Raw genomic sequence first — 20,985 nt, 5'->3', positions numbered from 1 at the left:
TTTCAATTACTTAAGTATCAAATTGATATGGTCTTAAATTTGAATTAACATAGATCAATAAAATTTTCTCCTTATTTTATTGAATGTATGTATACAGTCATGTCCAAAAATTACTAAAACACCCATTTCAGCAATGTGCTTACTCGCAAGTCATACGATTAGTTAGAGCTCAAACTCATTGTTTTGTGTGGGCACCCACAGAAATTATTCCCAAATTAAAAAGGCTAAATATTTTAACTGATGATTTGCAGTTGTTAGTTAAAACATTAAAATGTTTTGTAAATTCCTTTTCAAGAAAGCTAAGCATTTACAAAATACCCTTTGAAGGTTTATGAACCTTGTTAGTACTACAAGCTTAAATAAATTAGCAAAATTTATCCAGTTGATTTTTTTAAAAAATAAAAACAATTTTAATACAATATTTGTTCTGGTAAAAATTACAAATTTATTATCATAAATAAATTATATCACTGGGTAGTTCTAATTCTGGATAATGCATCTGACTATAAAGGTACCTAATGCACAATAAACACTACAAAATTAATAGTAAATGTCTTTATTTTCTTAAATTTTTTAATAGTTTGCCAGGTTTTCCTTTAAAAAGGAAATTACAAAATGGATTAACACAAGATGAAGTAGTTATCACATTAGTGCAGAAGATCTTATATCTGAAGTAAATTGATGAATATGAAAATGCAACATAGGTTATTGATGTTAAACAGCTAGACATTTAGCGAAGCGACAGTCCATAGCAAATACTTAAACATAATTTAATCCAAACAATTTCTATTTCCCTCTAGTAGATGTCAAACCTGCTCGGACAATTTCATCAACTAGTAGCAAGTTGCCAGCAATGGAAGAACTAAAAAAATGAATATGTGATTGGTTACATATACAAACTAAAGCAAATACAGAAATCAAAATATACTTATTATAAGCAACTTCTACAACTTATACTTGGAACACTACGTGCAAAGTATAAGACAAAATTTTACTTGTCTAATTCAATTCTATCAAAATCAGATAGGATTAACCTTTTCTGTTATTATCAGATTTTTCATTGATTGTTAAGCAATGGACTTATTTGAAGAGAAATTTTCAGAAGAGTATACTCTTGTAAGTTATTAGCTACAACAATCTAAAACTCAAATTTATAATAGAGCAGTATTTTGCTGTGTCTAATAAAGGATTGCTGCCAAGTGTTTAATGTTGAACAAGAATTTTTAAAAATGCTGGATATAAATTTGATTCTGCAACAATAATGAAGTATACAAGCAACCCTACATCAGACAGGATCTTATTTTCATTAAATTCTTTTTAATTCTTAATGACCCAAATTTCAAATTGTCATTAATGTTTTAAATTCCGCTTAAATATTTGTAGCATGGCAGAGCAAATGTAAAGACAAAGGGACTAAAAGTAATAGATAAAAAAATTCTAATTTACACAATGTGCAATTTTTATTTATTTTAATCGGTGACGTTATGGACAAGCCTTAATTTCCCCCCTTTTAATAATGTAACACAGGGTATGTCATACAATACAAGAATAGATACTGTAATATTCATAAATATATAGCTTTTAGGTTAGATTAGTACAGTATTAAAAAAAAATGGGGTTACTTTTCCCAGTAATGAAAAAGAAGTATATATTATAGTGTTCGCATTATATTAATGTTTCAACTTTTCAAACAGGATTTTGAATGTTGAGATAAATATATAAAATCCTTAAATAAATTTAAAAGTAAATTTTATTCTATATTTACAATGACTGAATTAAGAAAACATTAAAAATTCATTATTACCAGGAGCTCAACAGTTGCTTCTTTACACGGTAATTATCAAGAATGCCTGCTTCTTCTGGTGCTAAGGGTTCACCTGTAAAATAAATCTCAATTGAAACAGAGCAACAATTAAATTGATAAAAAAAGTATTTATCCTATGAGTCAAAAAATAAAATTTTGATTTTTAATATGGAGTATGCAACAAAATTTTGCTTAATAAAAATGATAGCACAAAATTATTAACACTAGAAAGACCAACTTTTTATACATACCTATATTGCCCAAAAACAGTCAAAATGACTGGATTGTGAAATAATAACTGATGTGGTGAAATAATAACTGATGTGTAAAGAAATTGTTTAAAATTAATTTTTAATATTTTTTATATTATTTACAGTGATATAACAAGTTCATAGTAAATATTAACAAAAAAAATTATATGTTGTACAAAAAGTCACAAAATTCTAAGAAATTGTGTCATTATATACATCATTGTTTTTCTAATTGAAATTAAAATGCAGTCAAAACGATTTCCTAGGGTAATCTAGTGTCAAGGCAGATTCTCGGAAAAACCAACCAGAAATAGAAACATGATTTTTTGACAGCCTCGTCACAAATCAAACGNAGTAAATTTTATTCTATATTTACAATGACTGAATTAAGAAAACATTAAAAATTCATTATTACCAGGAGCTCAACAGTTGCTTCTTTACACGGTAATTATCAAGAATGCCTGCTTCTTCTGGTGCTAAGGGTTCACCTGTAAAATAAATCTCAATTGAAACAGAGCAACAATTAAATTGATAAAAAAAGTATTTATCCTATGAGTCAAAAAATAAAATTTTGATTTTTAATATGGAGTATGCAACAAAATTTTGCTTAATAAAAATGATAGCACAAAATTATTAACACTAGAAAGACCAACTTTTTATACATACCTATATTGCCCAAAAACAGTCAAAATGACTGGATTGTGAAATAATAACTGATGTGTAAAGAAATTGTTTAAAATTAATTTTTTATATTATTTACAGTGATATAACAAGTTCATAGTAAATATTAACAAAAAAAATTATATGTTGTACAAAAAGTCACAAAATTCTAAGAAATTATGTCATTATATACATCTTTGTTTTTCTAATTGAAATTAAAATGAAGTCAAAATGATTTCCTAGGGTAATCTAGTGTTAAGGCAGATTCTCGGAAAAACCAACCAGAAAAAGAAACATGATTTTATGACAGCCTCGTCACAAATCAAATGCGTCTAAACTCATATGTAAAATGTGATTTTGTAATAGCACGTTAAAAACATTGGAACCAACGCCGTGAAGTTACGATAGAATTATCATGAACAAACATATCAAAGAGGTCACATCAATAGTTGCATTGAAATTTTTTTCTTCAGAACACGACAAAAATATTAAAAATATTCATAAATAAGACATTTTATGAGGCAATATAACTTTTAATAATAATAAACCATTCAAGTTAAAGATTATTTAATTATTAGTGCCAATATGTCCATTAATTTGTTTTTCAGCTAAAATTATTCGGAGCATCTTCAAAAGAAATTACATCATTCTTAATGAAACTATAAAAAAGTTTTTTCTACTTCAGAACCAGGTTTTATTATGAAAACCTGCTAAAATTATACAACTTCACTGATTTCTAAATTTACTCACAATACAATAAATAAATCTAACTATTCAAATTATGTAAAAAATTGTATTAATATATTTTTTTAGGCTAAAAATGCTGTACCTGTATCAATATCCAGGCCAATCAAAATTCCGCCAGCAGAATTGTATTCCTGTATTAGCTTCACCATGACTTCTTGAGGATCATATCCGGCATTCCCAGCTAGCGTTTTAGGAATAACCAATAGGGCATCGGCAAATGCTTGAATTCCAAGCTGCAAACGACCTTTCACTTCAGATTTGTATTTCATTAGTTCACAGTAGGCAGCTATCTCAAAAGCTCCAGCACCAGCAACAAGACATCCTAAGTACAGGACACAGAATGATTACAAAACACATTATTTCGGTCTAAAACAGCTGTATTTTGTATGCTCATATAATTCTAGTGACAGAAGTCTCCAACAGGAACTGTAGATTACTACAGCATATGCAACTTACCGTAAAAATGCATTTCACCCATACTTAAGCTTTACAGTATAGATGGAGTTTTAATAGGTGCAAAATATACCAAATGAAACACTATCAGAAACTGGACGGTATCTACGCGAATCAAGCATGGAGATCAGGTAAAAATAGGAAAATTAGTGAATTAATGGACAGGAGAATGAAAATATATGAGGGCTGCCAGGCATGTATATAGCAACATACAGTGGTATTTATTAACATATATTTAGGTGTATAACCTCATTTTGATTATGAGAGAGCGAATTTCTAGTATGTTAGGTGTACAAGTCAATCAGTAAAAAAAACATTAACAACTTTGGATATAATACATTTGCCATCAAATAGCAGTGCATTAATAAATTTCGCGAGGCAACCAGTTAATCAGGTTGTATTTGCAGATTAAGGAATGTTTTATAAGTTTTCCCCATTATGTTTTTATAATCCTCTTGAATATATTATATTAACTCTTTTTACTCTTAATTTTCTTAAACATAATTTTAAAAAATAAATAAATAAACCTTATTATTTGAGAAAAAAAGAAATCCTCAATATGAAGGGAAATACAAAAGTACACAAGGAAATTTATCTGAACACTAGAAAATACTCACTATCTTACAACAATTATATTAAAATAGTTATGAATTATTATTTACAAAATGAATTGAAAAATGAATTTCTTATCAAAGAACAAAAAACATATTTTTGGGTTCGTGGGAGTGTTATTCACACCTCTGTAGGTGTCAGGTACAAAATGGTTGACTAAACAAAATGATCTTATTAGATTATGAAAAAACTTGTTTACCATCTTCAATGGCATTTTTAACAGCTCTTAAACCATCATAAATAGCATCTTTGATCTGTGCTCGAGAATGTGAATTAGGACCTTTAATGAGGATGGTAACAGACAAAGGATTTTTAAGTTCTTCAACAAAAGTGAATTTATCTTCTCCAAGAACATGTTCAAAAACAAGACCAGCTTCTCCAAGGCACTCAGGAGTTAATTCATCAACAGAATTCATTGCTTCACCTCCACAAGCAAGAGTTAATCTGTAGAGAGAAAAAAAAAAGAGTCATCTTGTTACTTTATAAAGCAAGAAAGCATAATTCCATGATAAATATTTGAAAGAGTGAATAATACTGAATTAATTTTTTTAAAAATGCCTTTTTTGCTGGAATCCTGATCAATGAATTAAATTCAATAACAACAAACAAGATGAAATTTAAAAATAAGTTTCAGTTTAATACATTATTAAATCAAGCAAACTGAAAGACTATCTTGTCATTATGCAGGATTTCCACTTAATTACAGAAAGAAAAAAAATTCTCTGACTTTTCCAGATATTTTAGGAACATTTCAATGTAATTCCACACTATATTTTATCTATACCCTGCCATTTTCCCTTCAAAAACTCTTATTTCTTTATTTCTAATGTCAAATATTGGAATGTGAGCATAAGAATATCATTGATTGAGGATGGAAATGTGGAAAAGTTCCAGTAAAAAGTGGAATTTTTATAATAAATGATTGTAAAAAGACACTAGAATTATTTAAAATGAATCTCAAGAACTGATTTCTGTTAATCACAATTTTAAGACTGGTTATTTTTCCATGTATGATAAAGGAATTTTCCAGGTTTACTTGACTATTCCGGTTTTTCATGTTCTCCCTTTACCATAAAAACAGATTTATATACATTAAATTCAAAAATCATAAAATAGAATTAATACAACCGAAAGAAAATTGAAGGCTTCTTTTAGCAAGGTAATATTTTTTAAAAATTTTTTGTAATTAAATATTTACTGTGAAACTCAATATCTAGAAGAAATATATGAATCTTAATAATTACCTTTCCATATTCCTTCGCTTTGCTCTTCTCAAAGCTACAATTCCTTCTTTACATAGCATATCTAATGACATGGGATCAATACCCTAAAACATTTTTTGGAAGAAACAAAAACATTTTAACTGATTGAACTAGAAACAGTTAAGGAAATAAAAAGTTGAAAGCAATTAAAAACTAATAAAAAAGTTGAATAACATTTAAAGCGAAATTTGCTGCGAATCAATGACAACTAAAATATATTTAGCAGTCTTTTTTTTTTATAAAAGTTCGAGAGTATTAGTCAGTTTCAATTTATGATACATTATTTACGCTTTGCAATTGCACTGATAAACAGAATCATTGAATAAATAACTTCAGTGTCAGCAAATGTTTAATAACCTCCACTTCAAATTCAGTATATCTGTTTTATGAAACACTGAAAAGTGTTAATATTTTTTAAAACTGATTTCACAGTTGAATATTGTTAGAAGACATTAATAAATTCAAAGTAATACACACAAGATTAAAAATTAAATGTTGAAAGTAGAAAAAATAGCAAATAGATGTTTTTCTTAATCCCAAATTTAAAAACAAAACATCTAGATAAAAAGTAAAATTGTTCTTTCATTTTCTATAGAAATATCCAAAGCTCATAGATTACAAGCAGATAAATATGAAAAATTTAAGTTATAAAATACAGATTTTAATGAATAATTTAACATTCGCAGATCTACTAACATAAGAAATTCAAGAAGCCTAAAACTTTTTGCAATCACAGCATAGTGTAGTAAGGTAAACAAAAAAGTAAATTCAAACATTTTTTAATTAAATTTATATAAATAACTTTTACACTTCTAAAAATTAAACATAAATTTATCATTTTGTTAAAAACAGATTGAGAAAAGATATTTTAAGCTTTTTAACAAACATTATACCAAAAAATATTCCACAAAAAATATTTTTAAGTTTAACATTTCTAAGTATCAAAGAAAATTCTAAAGAGGAATTAATGATTAACTCAATACACTTGAACTACAAAATTGCTGATCCGACAGAAAGTTTTTAAGACTATAAAAATTATGCACAGGTTTTCCACTTTTTTACAGAAAATAAAAAAAAAAGAGAATCCTTTTCTTGGGAAATGGAATTTTAAATATCTGACTTTTNAATTTTTAAATTGCGTGAATGGGAATTGATTTTCAACAAAAGAAAAAAATTTTCAACAAAATATCATTTACTGCATAAAAAATTTTTCCGCGCGGAAATTTATGAAAAAAGAGCGGAAGATATGGAAAAATCTGAAAAAAGCGGAAATCAGCGGATCCGCGGAAGAATCACATCCCTGTTTTTGTAATCTAATTTTTTAGGAACTATTCAACAGACTTTTCTCAAACATTTTATTTTGCCATATAAATCTATATTCTTTAAAATAATGCAAGCATACCTTACATCTCATTTTTTTCCCGACCATTACTAAATTAAATAATTAATTTTAAATGAAATTTAATTTTTGCAAGGAATTATCTTTGGTTAAAAATTTTTTTTAATTGTGTGGAAAATAACTTTCAATTCGCTTACGAAGTTCTAGAGATATAGGGAAATACGTAAAATTACTAGTACAAAGTAAAATTTTGGAACACTCTCCTGACCAAACTATTAGGAATATATTTCCCAGATTGCGCCTGACCCATATATTATGGGAGTCAGAAATCCAAATCCGTTGAAAAGAAGGTATGTTAATACTGAGAAAGTTCGCTTTTTTTTGGTCTGATTTTGTAACTTAAAATAATATTGCCTGCATTTATTAATTAGCATACTTGAGATCCCCCTTTGGTGCCATTAAGATTGAGTCCTAGAACATGATCCCATCATTAGATCATAATATATTCAGGTTAGTCCACTTTTTTCTTGGGGGGGAGGGAGAGGAGTACACTGAACAGGGATAACATATGGAACATTCAACTAGTTGAAGTACGAATATAAATTTAGCAAATAAATATTAAAAAATCACCTTTTGATTAATAACAACGAATCCTTTCTTAGTGTCCTTGCACACTTTGTTCTTAAGCTCAATTATTTTATTCACTCTTTCTGTAATGAATGCTCTCTCAGCAGATATAAGCTTTTCCCTCTCTTCTGCAGATTTGTAAAAGAAACCAGCATTCACTTCACTGAAATTGAGAAAATAAGGATGATTTACAAGCAATTTTTAAATCATTGTAAACAAATTTTAACTTAATAAACAACAACCTTGATCAATATTGTTGGTCAAGAATAACCCATTTGCAACACAATTGAGCAGAGATTTGTTGGATTGGTAGAACCACTGCTCATAGGCAGAAAGTACATTAATTTTCAGTTTGACTATACAATAAGGCATACGTAGTATTGCCTCACCGAACAAGTTGGAAGGCATGACTAATGTTTTCAACTGATAAAATTAAAAAAAAAAAAAAAAAACGATTTTACTGTTGATTTTATCTAGCCAACCTTAATATATTCATGCCTAATCAGACTGCTTTTGTCCATAGAAATAATAAACATGTTGATAAAGAAGCAGTAGACTGATTTTATTCTTATTTTATGAGTGATGTTTACCAAAACAATAAAAACTTTGCTACAAAATTGTACTCAAATAAAAAAAATCATTTAAGAGTGTATAAAAACCACAATATTTGCTAGAGGAAACTGAGCACTCGTAAAAATTGGGTTTGCGAAAAAATCGTTAAGTTTACAGATATTTACTAAATTAAAAATTCATTTACTTTTGTTTTATTTTTAGTATAAAAGATAGTTAATTTCTTTTGAACTGTCTTATTGTCTATTTGTTGCGTTATTGTTCTTCGGATAAGAATTATAGCCCAAAAAACAATAGCAACATCAAAAAGAATGTCAGTTCGAAAAACTCAATAAAGAAAATGGGCGATCCTAAAAACATCAAAAAGGAATTTTTCCGATAACTGATCAATTGAACTGGAGAGGTGAAATTAGTAGAAATTTTATGAATCATAATAATAATGCTCATTAAAAGTCAATTAAGTTCTCTTGGGGAAAAAAAATTATTAAGCGGCGGACATCTTATAAAGTATTCAATAAAACAATACTAAGCTTTGATACAACAAGAAGTGACACAGCATACATGTAAACACTGCCCATCTATTTGGATACAATTATAATGGATTTAAAACAAGGCTCGTTATAACAGAGTTTGTAGTTTAAAAGAATGTTTCAATGTTTTTAAAATATTAATGCATATTTAATTTTACTTTTTTTTATCCTTCTAGTGGCTACAAACTTTAAAAATTAGATTTTTAGAGGCAATTGTCCCTGCTTTTAAAACCAGTTTTCTAAAGCATGGGTGCAAGTTGGAAAAAAGGCCAAGACTGAAAATTTTTTGACTGAAATACCTAACATACACAATACCCCCTCGACATATGCAAACTATCTAAGAAAGCTTTACCATAATACATCAAGTTTAAATACTGCACAAAAAAAATTTATTCATCTGTCTTTGGATAAAATAACAACAGGACATAAGAAAGTAGACCAAAAAAATATTTTTAAGGACAGAAGAAAAAAAAATTCCGTCTTCGAGTCAGTCTGGTTTCCGTCTTACTCCCGTCCGCGGACATTTTCGAAAGACGGAAATCCGTCCTGGGGACGGAAGACTTGCACCCATGCTCTAAAGTCATCAGATAAGAAAACTATGGGGGAAAATATGACTAATTTAAAAACTTGCCTTTTCTCATATTCCAATGATACATTACAAGTAAGAATGTAAGCATCTTCAACTTTTTTCTTCATGTCTGGGTGACGAGCTCCATGATCAAGAACTAAACCACGGACAAGTGTAGTATCTAGCTCATTTTTATGCTTCATTTCCATTATTTCAACCATATGTAAATCAATTGGAACACCGGGTCTCTGAATAGCTAAAACAGCATCAACGCATATCTGAAAAAAATAAAAAAGGATTTAATATTGATAATGTTAGTTATTTTCAAAGGAAAAAGTCAATTAATATGAAATATTAGACTGTTTATAATTTTTGTGAAGTAATAATAAACATTTTTAAGGCTAGTATAAATTCTACTAAGCAATAAAAAAAAGAGTAATTTATTAATGATTATCATCGTATTTTTCCAAACAGAGTCACTGAAAAAATAGATTTTTAAACAATATATTGTTAACAAAAGGTCTTATTACAATGTTGCAAAGACTACGTGCTGGTCTTGAATATTAACACATAACACGAAAATGTGCCTATTTTCAAATAATATTTTAGGGAAAAAATTTGAAGAATTGGATATTACAAAGTGCAATTAAAGAATCACTGAAAAGACCATGAACTGTCTTCCTAAACAAAACTATATATATTATACACACATATATGCAAATATACATTATTAATAGACTGGTATTCACATGAAAAATTTTTTGTAGGAGGAAATTTCATGCTAATAAGCAGTTTGTAAAAATATAATAAAATTTACTTTCATTAAATTTTGTTTACTTACTTCAGTTAAACAGTCAGCTAACTTAGCAGTAACTTTAGTTTTCAAAGAAGTGTTAGAAACATTGATTAGTTTTTCCCTATCTATTTCCCCTCTGATCTTTGTTTTCTCCAGAACTTCTAGAGAGCGATCTCTTGCCAAATCAAAAGCTTCAGTAAGAATTCTGGGATGGAGACCCTAAAAGGAAATAAAAAATACACATAAAATTTGATAAACCTGCAATTTCTGTAGGAAAATGGAAATGGCCAAAAATTGAGATTAAATATTTTATTAAAAAACTAAATAAAATTGAATTTTTCACTGATTGTTGATTCTAGAAATCAATTTTGCTTTAAAGAAATAAAATAAATACACCAAATATAAACTTATTCACACTCACAATATGCTTCATAAATTTCTTATTAAATCTTCTACATAAAACATTTACAAGAGTAATCAGGAATTTTTTTCATAATAATTTTTGTGTTCGCATTTAAAACATTTTTATGGCTGTTACTTAAAAAGTCGACCTTACTATTGTGAAATTATTTAAAATAAGGTTTTATTATATAGTTTAGTAATATAATTATTAATGCGAATTTGTAAATGCCTTACGTCCTTCTCAAGAAACAAAAGTAACTATTTTATAAATTCACCATTCTATAAAACTATCAAAATTTATCACGTTTTTCTCATATAAATATAAAAGGTAGACCTTTGTTATTCAGCAACAAAAAAAATTTAAATTTAAAAGAAAAAATCTCATAAGTAAAAGCAAATTGATGTGCAACACAACACCACAATACACAAAACAAGTATCCATGGAATTACGTCAGGAAAATGAATTTACTAATATCTAAAAATTAAGAGTATAAGTTAAGACTATATGCATACTAAATTGCTTAAACTATTTTACTTGAATATATTTTTGATTACCTCTGAAATAAAATTGTCAGCTTGCTTTAACAATTCTCCAATCAATAAAACTGTAGATGTAGTGCCATCACCTGTTTCATCATTTTGAGCTGTTGAAGCTCGTGCAATCAGAGATGCAGTTGGATGTTTAATTTGCTATAAGAAAAACAAAATATATTTAATGATAAAATTTCAATGAACATTACAAACCTGTCAACCTCAGAAATTCAAAAAGTCCGAGACTGTCTAACCATGGTATAGCAATAATAAATAAATGATATGCAAAACAATAATAAATGTTATAAAAATAAGAAATCAAATTAAATGTAGTTTAAAAAAAACTTCATACACAAAAATTACAAATTAAGAAATAACTAATAGATTGGACATTTTTAAAAAATACAAAAAAATAATTTTTCTGGTCAAAAAATTATCCGAAGTCTAAATTTGTTTTAAGAAAGAATAATGCAATTAAGCCTGAAATATTATGATGCGGTTGAATATTCTCTTACAGGTAACATCACTGTGAAGAATGGTTCACAGAGCCAGCTTTAACTTGGCCAATACACAGTAGAGATTACTACTGACTTAAAGCCATTTTGCACTCGTCAAAAAATATAAATCTTCTAATCTCAAAGATTTTCACACTGCAAAGTGCAAAACTAAGTTTCAGGAATATCAAGAGACAAGCTTTGTCATCTTTTTTTGAAGCCCTTAATCAACACAGAAAAACTTAAAAACGCTGGTATTTAAAAAAACAAATGGAAATAGAATGCAAATTTATCATTTTAGCATGAATTAAAATATCAAACATATAATTAAGATATCAAACAGAAAAGAAAACATATGTATACTCTTCATTAAAAACAGTGTTTTACTTTTTTTTCTTTTGGTTTATCAGACATTTTAAAATATTAATTTGCTGATTCATAAACTGGTAACCTGAGATTGGACACTAAAGCCTGAGTTGGAAGGTCTGACATAAGTATAAATATTTCAATTAAACAGAAATAGAGAATTTCATAAACTTCTGCAAAGCATAAATAAATTGGTTAAATTCTGAAGAAAATTAAAACTAACTAAATTAAGTTTTTTTATTTATGTATAGGAATTTAAAGACGCCCGGTGGCTGAGCGGTAGCGCTTCGTGCTGTCGTGCCACAGGTCCCTGGTTCGATCCGGGGGCCGGGCAAGGCTGACTCAGCCTTTCAGTGGGTCGATGAATGAGTACCAAGCATGCTTGGGAACTAAACACTGGGGGTTCCGCGTTCGGCTGACCACCTGACCGGAACATATGCTCCTGCACACCAGAGCCCAAGGTCAAGAAAACTGAGATGGGCACAGTAGGCCTTGGCCCTCTATGGGCTGTCGCGCCACTGAGTTTAGTTTAGTTTATAGGAATTTAAAGAAATATGATCCATATTACTTCCTAAAAATTAATCAGTTTAATTGTTTTTCATTAAAGTTTTTTCAGATACAAGTTATGGAAAATTACAGATGTGAAACTGTTAGTGTATTTTTAAAAAGTAATTATCCATAGCTGTTAGCATGGATAGGATAAAAGACTTTGTGAAATATAAATTTCATGATAGTTGTTGTGTAATATACTAAATATTTAACATATTAAAATTTGTATTGTCATCAAAATACAAAAACTTTATTACACTTCTTATAACTATAACCAGGGGTCTGTCCAGACATTTTGTGAAAGGTCCGTTTTTCGTGAAATTGTGAAAAAAATACTCACATTCTTTCAACCAGGGTCCGCTTTTATGAATTTGTGCAAATAGGGTCCGTTATTGCAAAATTGTAATTGTTTTAAATTGTAAAGATATACAGGATTATGCTCAACACTGTAAAACTATAATTAAAAAAATTAAATTTTCAAAAATAAACAACAATTGCTGCTTCTAAATTAGAAATGCAACATACAAATAATTGGCATTTAGCCTATACTGCTGAAAGCAGAATATTAATTTCGGACGGATAATGGAAGAATCGTCTGCTGAAGACAAAACTTAAATTGTTACATCCATCTTTCTTGTTTTCTGCCCTAGAAAGGGTTTATTCGAATAACAAAATAATAATGAAGATAAACATATTTGTGAAGGGTTCGATTAAAAGAAAAATCATTTTGTGAAGAGTCCGGTTTTAAGTTAAAATATTTTGTGAAGAGTCCGTTTTTAAGTTAAAATATTTTGTGAAGGGTCCGTTTTTATGAAAAGATATTTTGTGAAGGGTCCGTTAACGGACCCAAATTTCTTCTAAACAGACCCCTGATAACTCTGCAATATTTCCAATTTTTGATTGACATTTAATGAACTGGAAATATTTTTATTATGTTAAGTTGATTCATAATTATGAATAGTAATGGACAAGAAACTTATTATTGATAGCTAAAGATTTTTTAATTAATTTAAAAAGGAAATTTTGAATAAAAATAAACTGAAAATTTCAGAAGAAAAAAGAGCCTTTAACTACTTACTATAATTGAGGTTCGCTTCATTACATATTAGTAATATTTATTTAAATATTCGAGCAAGCAATGAATTGTGTAAGAATTCTACTTTAATCCGGATTTTTCTGAGGAAACTTATTTAATTTTAGGGAATTTTTCAAAATGTACAAAAACCAGGAGAACTTTCATTACACCAGTAGAGCTGGCAGTTATGATTATCAATGCTTTCAGTCGTCAAAAAAATTTGTAATTACTAAGGTTTGAATGTTGATTCTTTTTTTATTTATTTATTTTTTTTTAAACATTTTTGGTGGCCTTTTCCTTTATAAAATGAGATTCTTTTCTTTATAAAGCAATATTATGTTTTCTCTTTTTCTAATAATGCTTATGAGTTTTGGGTGATATATTTTTAATTTTAAAATCATTCTAAATACTAATTTTTTTAATTTTAATACTGTCAATTTTGCATTGACTTTGTTTTTTAAGACTTCAAATTAAAACGTAAAAAGTTATAACTAACTTTCAACAATACTTGGGACAATAGGTACATAGAAAAAGTTTAGTACATTAAGTACAAGGCCTAATCACACAGTCGGGAAAGTGGTTTGATTTACTACAGCAATATTTTTCACAAAGTAGAGAATGAATATTTTTGAAGTAGATTAAAATTGCTTTCTTCTTATTTCACAAGTTATAGGCAGAAAATATCTGAGTTGATCCTGATCCTTTAGTTGCCTAGAATTAGCTAAAAATACAAAACACCTTGATATTCCTCCCAAATTAATAACAGGAATCTAATATAATTCAGCTTTTGTTATGGTTTTTGCTGGACCATGACCTTTCTCGATTGACATTATAATAAATTGTGCATTTAAATGAATTAAACCTCTTAATTCAAAAATATTTATATTTTACGTACCATTTCATGCAATAAAACATTTCCATCTTTAGTGATCTTTATATCACCAGCCCCTGACACCAACCTGTAATTTAAAGAAACTTTTATTATAATTAAATGAAACTTTAATCTTACCTTTTTAAAGTTTTTTTTTTCTGTTTGTAAATTTTTTTCATCCTTATGTAATATTTCTCATTAAAATGTTTATTTTTATTGTTTAGTAGTATGTTTTCCTCAAGATACTCAAGGGTTAAAAAAATATGAATCAGACACAGTTTGTACTTATATTATATTTTGTGAAAAAATAAAATATTGATAAAAAGTTATCACTGTTTCTTGTCTACTACATACACTTAGGACTTTTTAAGTGATGTTCTATATTATGAAATTGTTACAGAGATGTAGTTCATACATATTCCAATATAATATGACTATTTATTTGAATATTATATTTTCATATTGTGATCTGTATCCAACTATAATCACCAAGGTGCCAAATAGATTTCAAACTTGCGAATTAAAAAAACAAACAAACAGGTAGATGTTTGCCTGGGGATAGCTACAAGTTATACCTTTCGAGTTGATCCCTGTGTGTGATGTTTTTTTTTTTAGTTTTTTGCGGGCCACTGCCCGAAAGTTTCCACAAAAGTTCTGCCACAGATCAGGATATCGAAATCTCCCCAATCCTCCAATACATACAGAAAACGATTTTAACTTTTCTTGAATATCAAATTAAGTAATTTATATTTTTCAACATAAATAGACATAACAATGAATTGTTATATCTTGAAACATTGATATTTTTTTTCTCCTTACACACAAGAACTTGAACATAGCCCTCAAACATTTAATTTCTTGAAGGAAAAAAAAAGGGCGTCCTGCTTCAAAGGTAAGAAAACTGCCTTTAAAGCAAATATTTTAACAGCATGAATGTCAAATAATTGAGTTTTATTAATTATTTAAACGAATTAAAGGAGTAACATGACCGTCCATTACAAATTATGCATATTAATTTCGTGTAGTTGAAAATTCCAAATATGAAGGATATAAAATATGAACCTCTAATGAGCAAAAATACATTGACATAAACCCTACTTTAGATATAATTATTTAATGTTGCTTAAAACATAGAAACAGGTGGATAGTAATAGCCCCAATTAACATTTGGAGATAAGTTCTACGGTAAATTCTAGAACGTAGATCAATAGAATAGATTATAAAAATAGAATTAACTAGTTTAAATTTGCAAAAAATTATAATTTAAAAGATAAAACGGAATTATAAGGATAATATCTTTTCACACCCGGCTGTAAACACGTGGGTACAAAAATTGGTATTAACAGGAAACAAAGGGATATTTAATATCACTTACATTTTCATTGTGCCTTTGGGGCCTAAATTAGTTTTTAAAACATCTTGTAATCCTTTTGCAGCTGTTATATTAACTGCTAGAGCTTGCGCTTGGCGGGCTATTTCAGCTTTGGGATTCAGACTCAAAACGGCAGCCATGACTTTTAGTGATGTGATAATGCGAATTTTGACAATGTTTTTGTTCCAGAACCACTGAAGACAATCTTTTAACCTGCAGTTTTCTAATCAGTCTTTCGCGTTGAATCAGTTTTAAATAATGTATCGCAGTATTTAGACAATTACTGTTCAAACAGAATAATCCGTTTAAACTCACTTTTCCATTTTTCGTATTATGTTGAAACGTTTCGTTGCCATAACAAAAAAATAATAGATAAGTTTTATTTTCATTGGATTGCCATCTAGTGGGCATTTGAAGAAACTCTAAAACGGGTCAATGCTTTGAGAAACGTTGATCCCCTCTGCAGAGGATCAAAATTGCGATTACATGCCATCGGATCATCCTCAGGCATGTTTCCCAGAAAGACGCCAATATCCCACTGTGCAGCTCTAGTGCGACGTAAATAAAATACTTACCTGAATTATTGAGAGATTAGTATTTAATAATTTCATCAATTATTAAAAGATATTTTTGATAGATTTAAAAAATAAATATTGTCATTTATTTTAACCTTTACATAAACGGGGTTACTGTTTTCAGGTCAAAGGAGGAAAATAATAATCTATAGTACTCAAGCTTTTTCACCCGCTATTCAAAATGTAATTTTATAGTGTAAACCCAAGCCTAATTATGCTATTTTTGAAAAAAAGTACCATATTGAAGCATTTAACTTTCTAAAGCGTTAAAAAAAAAGAAATCAAAGACCAAATTTTTATCTGGTTTGTATGGTTCAATTTTCTAACTAAATGATAATTTAATTTTTTTAACAATAGTCATATTAACTTTATAACATTTCAAAAAGATAGTTTTCACACTTTTTATTTTATTACAAAAATTAACAAAAAGTAGCTCTGTTATTTACTTTATTGCAACTAAGTTAATAAGTATAATGTACTTATTTAAGTTTTCAAAATCAAGATAAATCCTATAAGGTTTTGGATAAACACAGAAACCATTATGAAAAAATGGGCTTTAGCTATTAACCCTTTGGGGGTTGTGGCGTAACTACCACTATAAATATTGAATACCAATTCACTAGTATATAAGACATGAGGTACCTTTTGATAGATGAAGATTGACATAGTTGATTTATAATTCCCCTCAGGGTTACGCAGGTAAAATGCCGCATTTAGAGCTACACTGTTCTTCTCATTGCAAAACCAGTTTTAAGCAACAAAATCCCACATCATTCCTTTTATTTAACCTAAAATCTACTTTAATGAAACAACAAATATCAGATTGGTACATATCAGGAAGCTCCAAAAAGGTGTCACCATTTGATTTAGAAACAAACTGACTGATAAATGTCTTTAAAAGTCTATCAGGATTCCATATCTCCGTCATAAAATGAATTAAACTTTATATTAATTACCCACAGAATTCTGAGAGGCTAGTTAAGAAACTAATAATAAGCTTTGATCAGACTGTTGACCGTCTTAAGCGGAAAATTTTAATTTTATTTAAACTTTGCAAATCAAGCTTATAATTTGAAATTTTAAAGGAAAGCAAAACAATACTTAATCTCATTTCTATTAATAAGAAATTTAAAAATTACTTAGTTCTTTTAAAACTGTGAAATGAGAAAGTAAGGAACAGTTACTTAGTTAACTTAGCAAAAATTGAATTCTATTTTTTTAGGGAAATTGAATTTATCGAAATTTAAATTTTGAGACAAAAGGTATACCTAGTAATAGGCTGCGGGAATAACAATATTTTTAATTTATAAATTTATGTAATTGTTATTAATAAATAGTATCTATTTCAAATGTTCTTCAAATTTAAGTTTAAGGAATTTGTTTTATCCCATATTAGAAAATAAGACAAAATCACTTAAAAAAGGCTTTAGTGACATTTTTTAATTAACTACTATTTCCAACGATATTTAAAAGTGATTTGCATTAATTAATAACCTTTCTTCTTTTAATTTCAGCACCCGATCTTGGGTACACCACTCTTCCTTCCAACATTTTTTTCTAATCATCTTATTAATCATGACCATATTAGAGATTTTTCTTGTTGTTAATGTAGGACAACTTTTTAATTCTTTTCTTTTTCATTGTGGTTCGACATTGGAGACAATACTTCAATAAAATACTGAAACATTCAGTTCAAATACATCAATCATGTGATATTATTTTTGCCCTTCCAAGTTTTTTAAACTTCATTATGCAAAGCACAAATTTGGTTTTTATCAAACCTTTGACCTACTTCTTGAAACAAAAACTTTATTCTTTGTATAGTATTACGAGCCTAGAGGAAGCCTATTTAAATTATAAGACTAATATTGAAAAACTTAACAATTGCAGTCAAGCAGAATGAAATTTTCTAAGTCAATTGCAGATTGTTTTTTTTTTATATCAAGTAAATGAAGCAATATTATAACCTTAAATAATTAAAATTATGAATAGTAGTAATAAGTAAAGCCCCGATTTTGATGAAAGTTGCGTTTTTGAACTCATTTGTTAGACCAGAAATTAACTTTTTCTGGACCAAAAAATCTAAATTTTTTTGAAATCAGACATTTTTTCGGAAATTATTACATTCACTGACTTTCCAGATGAGGAGACACCTAGAAATATACCTTAGCTAAAAAGTGATACTGAGTGTACCATTGTTACTGTCCCCAAATTGTTAAGAAAATCAAGGGGTTGATGTAATAAAATCAGTCATTTATTGATCGCGAAATGGCGATAATCATAACAATTCTCAATCAATTTATTCCTTTCAAAAACAAAAATTATTTTTAAAGTTATATGTTATTTTTGCATTTTCTCTTATATTTCTTTACACATGAAGGTTTTTTATAAATAATAATACTATAAAGTATGCTTGGAAAAAAAAATTTAGAATAAAGAAAGTTAATGTAAATTAGTCAATAGCACTTGAAAAAATAAATTACAATAAATCTTTTAAAACATATCATAAAGCTAGAAATTAAAAGATTCCAGAATATCATCTGTGTCAGATTCGATAATGTTAGTAGTGTTGTCATACGGATCCCGCTCTGTAGTGGATTAGACTTCATCCTCATCTGCCACAAAAAATAGTCTTCACCTATATTTCACACTTTTTAAAAGATTTTACAATAACATTTGTTGTTGTTACTTTACGTCGCACTAGAGCTGCACAATGGGCTATTGGCGACGGTCTGGGAAACATCCCGCAGGATGATCCGAAGACATGCAATCACAATTTTGATCCTCTGCGGAAGGGATACAATAACATTTAAATCCACCTTTTGCCACACATCTGGTATGATTTGACACAAGACATCTAGGGGAGAAGCTCAGATATTCCCAGTTTTTTTTTTCACCTTCTATCAACCATATTCATTCTAAGACGATTGATTTTAGAAAATTTCCATTTCTCGTATTTTCAGTGGTGGACTTACTGTTTGTCTACGATAGGTACTCTGTCCCCCACAAAGTCTGCGGCAGTCTGGTGCTATGGAAACAAGAGAGCATTTTAGGGAGGGTGGCTTCGATGAAGAGCTCTCCTTTTCTTTCGCCTTCCATGATAGCTTGTACGGGGAGTATACCAGATTGGCTGACTCAGCCACCAGTAGGAGACTTATTTAATCTGATTCAAGAACTTTTTTAAGATTCGCATGAATATTTCTTTCTTACTTAAAATAATTCTCTCGATTCAATCAGTTGTTATTTTTTAAATACAAAGGAAAAAAAGTGAACAAATTTTGACATTAAGGGTAGTACAGGATTTTTTAATATTACTTTTTAATTTTACGATATTTATTATGAATGTTCATTGATTGTTAGATGGTTTAATTTCTAAACTTGCACATTTTTTAAAGCAGTTAATTTCTTTTATTACTTGAATTTTCTGGAAAAAGTGAAGAGCTTAAACTTAATAACTCTGATTTTAAAAGGAGATATAACTTTTGCTGAAAATAAAAATAGTTCACGTTATCTGTGCCGGAGAAATATTAAATATCTTTGTTTTGATTATTAATTTTTAAATATTTTATTTATTTTTTGAAACTGAAAGCAAGTGACCGCAACTAGGATGAAATCTAAAACTATCAACGATGATTTTTATCAGCACCCATCAAACCATCTGAAGTTTTTTTTGCTTAAATTACGTTTTCTTATTCATATTTTATTGTAACCTGTACAGTTTTTTTTCGCTATTTATTAAAAACAGTTTTTATTAGCAAATTTATTTTTTTCTTAATAACCAATTTACTATGTATGATAAATTTATAGATGAGTTATTTATTAATAAAACATTGAGCTGCTTTAAACAATTTTATACAATTTCCATACATATCCTATTTATCAATCGTTATTCATAGAAATATCAATTTTAATTTGTCATTGTATTTGGACAAATGGCATCGATGAAAATCAGAAGAGAGCTGAAACATAAAAAGGAACAATTTATTCAAGCTATTAAATTTAATAATTAATGAAAGAATTCTTGAAATTTTGAAAATGTTCGTTACTAATGCTTCTTTTGTAAAAACACGGTATCTCTTTTAAAACCATTTGAAGGCCAGGGAAAACATTAAAGGGGTTTTTCTTCAAAAGGTCTGAACATGTGTAAAAATAAATATTCATTCTCCAAACCGGAGTTTGACATTTATGAATAGTACAATAAAAAGGATACTCTTTATTATGAACTGCAGGGTGCCTGTAAGCCTTAGTCCCTCTGTTACTGACCACTGATGAGAAATGTGTCATCTCTTTTGTAAGTTCCATGAGAAAATCTTTTGAAAAAGAGAAAAGATTAAAAAAAGGAATCAAACGCACTAAACGATGTTTCAGGCGCGAATGCTCATTTCTCTTAATTCTAGGGCTAATACAATAGATCGAAGAAAGAAGTCTCCTTTTCTCCCACCGAAACCAGTCTTAAAGAGGGACTCCGCACCCCTACTTGAAATAATCATACCTCGTTACCATAGTCACCGCCACCCCTCCAGACGAATGG

At 28.5% G+C, this 20,985-nt stretch overlaps 1 protein-coding gene across 2 annotated transcripts; it reads right to left on the bottom strand.

Moving 5' to 3' along the window:
• Positions 1 to 540: 540 nt before the first annotated feature.
• Positions 541 to 16,238, bottom strand: LOC107440725 (chaperonin containing TCP1 subunit 6). 2 transcript variants are annotated; one of them, XM_043047451.2, is made up of 11 exons: positions 15,883 to 16,238; positions 14,532 to 14,595; positions 11,177 to 11,311; positions 10,265 to 10,438; positions 9,487 to 9,701; positions 7,759 to 7,918; positions 5,772 to 5,854; positions 4,727 to 4,971; positions 3,545 to 3,784; positions 1,805 to 1,877; positions 541 to 862 (listed from the first exon to the last, which is right to left on the bottom strand). In XM_043047451.2, the coding sequence occupies exons 1-11, from the start codon at positions 16,017 to 16,019 to the stop codon at positions 787 to 789; spliced, it is 1,602 nt and encodes a 533-aa protein (XP_042903385.1). In that variant the 5' UTR covers positions 16,020 to 16,238; the 3' UTR covers positions 541 to 786. The 2 variants fall into 2 exon arrangements, with proteins under 2 accessions (XP_042903385.1, XP_042903384.2); XM_043047450.2 differs by lacking the exons at positions 541 to 862; positions 1,805 to 1,877 and adding an exon at positions 2,409 to 2,543 and having other exon boundaries at positions 15,883 to 16,157.
• Between the last annotated feature and the right edge of the window lie 4,747 nt (positions 16,239 to 20,985).

This window comes from Parasteatoda tepidariorum, chromosome 2 (genome assembly GCF_043381705.1).
Source record: "Parasteatoda tepidariorum isolate YZ-2023 chromosome 2, CAS_Ptep_4.0, whole genome shotgun sequence".
NCBI lineage: Eukaryota > Metazoa > Arthropoda > Arachnida > Araneae > Theridiidae > Parasteatoda > Parasteatoda tepidariorum.
This window is presented reverse-complemented; position numbering and strand designations above follow the sequence as displayed.

Coding starts and splice junctions, on each gene's coding strand:
- LOC107440725 (XM_043047451.2), bottom strand. CDS start 16,019: ATGGCTGCCGTTTTGAGTCTGAATCCCAAAGCTGAAATAGCCCGCCAA. Junction 11,312..14,531: donor ATGTTTTATTGCATGAAATG/GTACGTAAAATA, acceptor TTTTTCTTATAG/CAAATTAAACATCCAACTGC. Junction 7,919..9,486: donor TCATTGGAATATGAGAAAAG/GCAAGTTTTTAA, acceptor TCTCAATTTCAG/TGAAGTGAATGCTGGTTTCT.